This window comes from Parasteatoda tepidariorum, chromosome 4 (genome assembly GCF_043381705.1).
Source record: "Parasteatoda tepidariorum isolate YZ-2023 chromosome 4, CAS_Ptep_4.0, whole genome shotgun sequence".
Lineage (NCBI taxonomy): Eukaryota > Metazoa > Arthropoda > Arachnida > Araneae > Theridiidae > Parasteatoda > Parasteatoda tepidariorum.
The window spans coordinates 36,943,791-36,946,029 of NC_092207.1; the positions used below are offsets into that span (position 1 = coordinate 36,943,791).

Here is a 2,239-nt window from a genome sequence, read left to right on the forward strand (position 1 = left end):
TTATCCTGGCTTATGAATGCCAGGACATTGAAGTGTTACCAGAAATTGTTTTTAACTGCTAATAATGTAAAGAGGGAAAGCAAATATTAACATAATACCAAGTTTATGTATGATTGTAATATGCTTGGATGTAATCAAAGTTATTTATTTAATGATTGATTATTATACAAAATTTTATTCTGTACATATCAGCAGCAAAAATTGTTTTGTTTCTTTCTACAGTGGATAAAAAGAATTAGTTTAAGCAATTTATGGTCCATCTAACATAAAGGCTTAAGTTGAGTTACTTACTATTAACTTAAAATGACTGTTTTTTAAACTTCTAAGCTAATATGTCATTTTCCTGGGATTCAAGATTTGGTGAATTTCTATTTTATTTTTTTTTTCTCGCGCAAATGTCAATAAACTGCACTGCTGTCTGTAAGACATTAATAAATGTAACTAAAGAAGTATACAAAAAATTGTTAGATTATTTTGAAGACTTTAAATTTGAAGAAATTTTTTGGTCCGAATTCTCATGTTTCGTGAGAATCACCTATATAACAGATACTGATCTTTGCACCTGCGGCCAACAAGGTTCACCTGAACATTATCTCACTAGCTGTTCCTATACTGTCTCCTGGTATACTTGCCAGCCTAGCCCAACAAATTTAGAAATTTGGCAGAAAAATTTCATTAGAAACAATACTTTAACCAAAAGATTAATAACAGTAATGAACTTTTTAGCAGATAATGACTATCTATTAAAATTTTAATAGCTTCTTATTTCACATGTATAATTTTTTTCTCTTTGTCTTTTTTCTTCTTCTTATTTCCACACTTTCAGTTCAAAAAAAAAATAATAATTTTTTTTTCTTCTTTTAAATATCATGTTAAGTAGAAAATTTTTCATTGTAAACAACTATTCTTAAAGATTTCTTTGTAAAATAATGAACATCATTATGTTATTTTCTTCCTCTGATGTGTATATTATACAACCTAGCATAGTCTCAATGAGATTATTATGTAGCAAATTCTATATCACTGTATTTATACACTGTAACTATTTATTTACTGCAAATATTGTCTTGTACACATCAAAATTAATACTGCTGACTGGACCCGTTCCTTAGCTGCAGTGGAGCTGGACTAATGGCCAAGTCCTGGGCTATATGGTTAAGGGTTTTGTATCACCTAGGTACATGCTCAGGGCTTGGAGGAAAGATAAAAAAAAAGTCTCCTAGCCGTCTGGTTAACTGTGGGAGGTTCTTGTGGCCTTCCTCTTCATGTAACTCAAATGCGGGTTAGTTCCATCAAAATATCATTCACGAAGACAAATTTCTCCCAATACTTGATCCAGAAGTCCTATTGTCTTCTGGATTGGGTTCAAAATTACAAGGATAAGTAGTTGAACATTAATAGTCATAGGCACAAAAAATTGGGTTGGCTGTTCAACGACGGTTATAAAATAAAACCACGGATTTGGAAATTAGTTTTTTGGCTAGACATTTCACATTAAGATCAAAGGTACTATTTATAGTGAGAAAAATAATTTAAAAAAAAAGAGACATATTTATTAACAAAGAAATTTGCACTTGATGCAATACTTAACTAATAAATACACAACAATAATAATAGGAGATAAAATTTTATTTCACCAGCTTCTTTTTTTTCTTCTTCAAATAAAGTGAACGATTTCCAAAAATAGAAGGCACATCTCTACGGTTGATAATGTACAGGAAATATACAATTGGCACAAACAGAGCCAAATCCAGATAGGCTAATTGAATATATACAAAGATGAAGAGCTTCACAGTGATATCAAATCAATGAGATTACTTTTTGGTTGAGTCATGGAATCAGGGAAGAACTCTGTCAATTGTTCAAAAAGTTGGCTCCTTCGTTTAAAAGTTTCATCCACACTCAGTTCATCTACAAGAAATATCTAAGAGATAAAACTGGAAGAAAAATTCTCAACAAATAGTACACAACAGAATCAACAACTATAACACTGAAAATGAAATAGGACAAGTTTAAAAAATAGATGAGACTTATTTGTGCTTATAGCCGATTATTAATAGCAGGGTGAACTAAAGAAAAGTTACAAAAGCGATAAAAAATTAATTGGTAACAGTACATAGAAAATACAAAATGGTTAACAGGGATGAGAGTAGTCAGAAAGTAAAAAAGAGGAAATCCAAGAATGAAAGAATGTATATACATACATATATATATATATATATATATATATATATATATA

General features: G+C 29.9%; 1 protein-coding gene across 2 annotated transcripts in view; it reads right to left on the reverse strand.

Moving 5' to 3' along the window:
- Positions 1–1,611: 1,611 nt before the first annotated feature.
- Positions 1,612–2,239, reverse strand: part of LOC107453252 (muskelin 1) — a 27,760-nt gene continuing 27,132 nt past the window's right edge. For both annotated transcript variants that reach the window (XM_016070009.3, XM_043054879.2), the window contains exon 21: positions 1,612–1,911. In XM_016070009.3, coding sequence (XP_015925495.1) covers positions 1,790–1,911 — 122 coding nt within the window. In that variant the 3' untranslated portion in view covers positions 1,612–1,789. The remainder of the gene's footprint in view (positions 1,912–2,239) is intronic.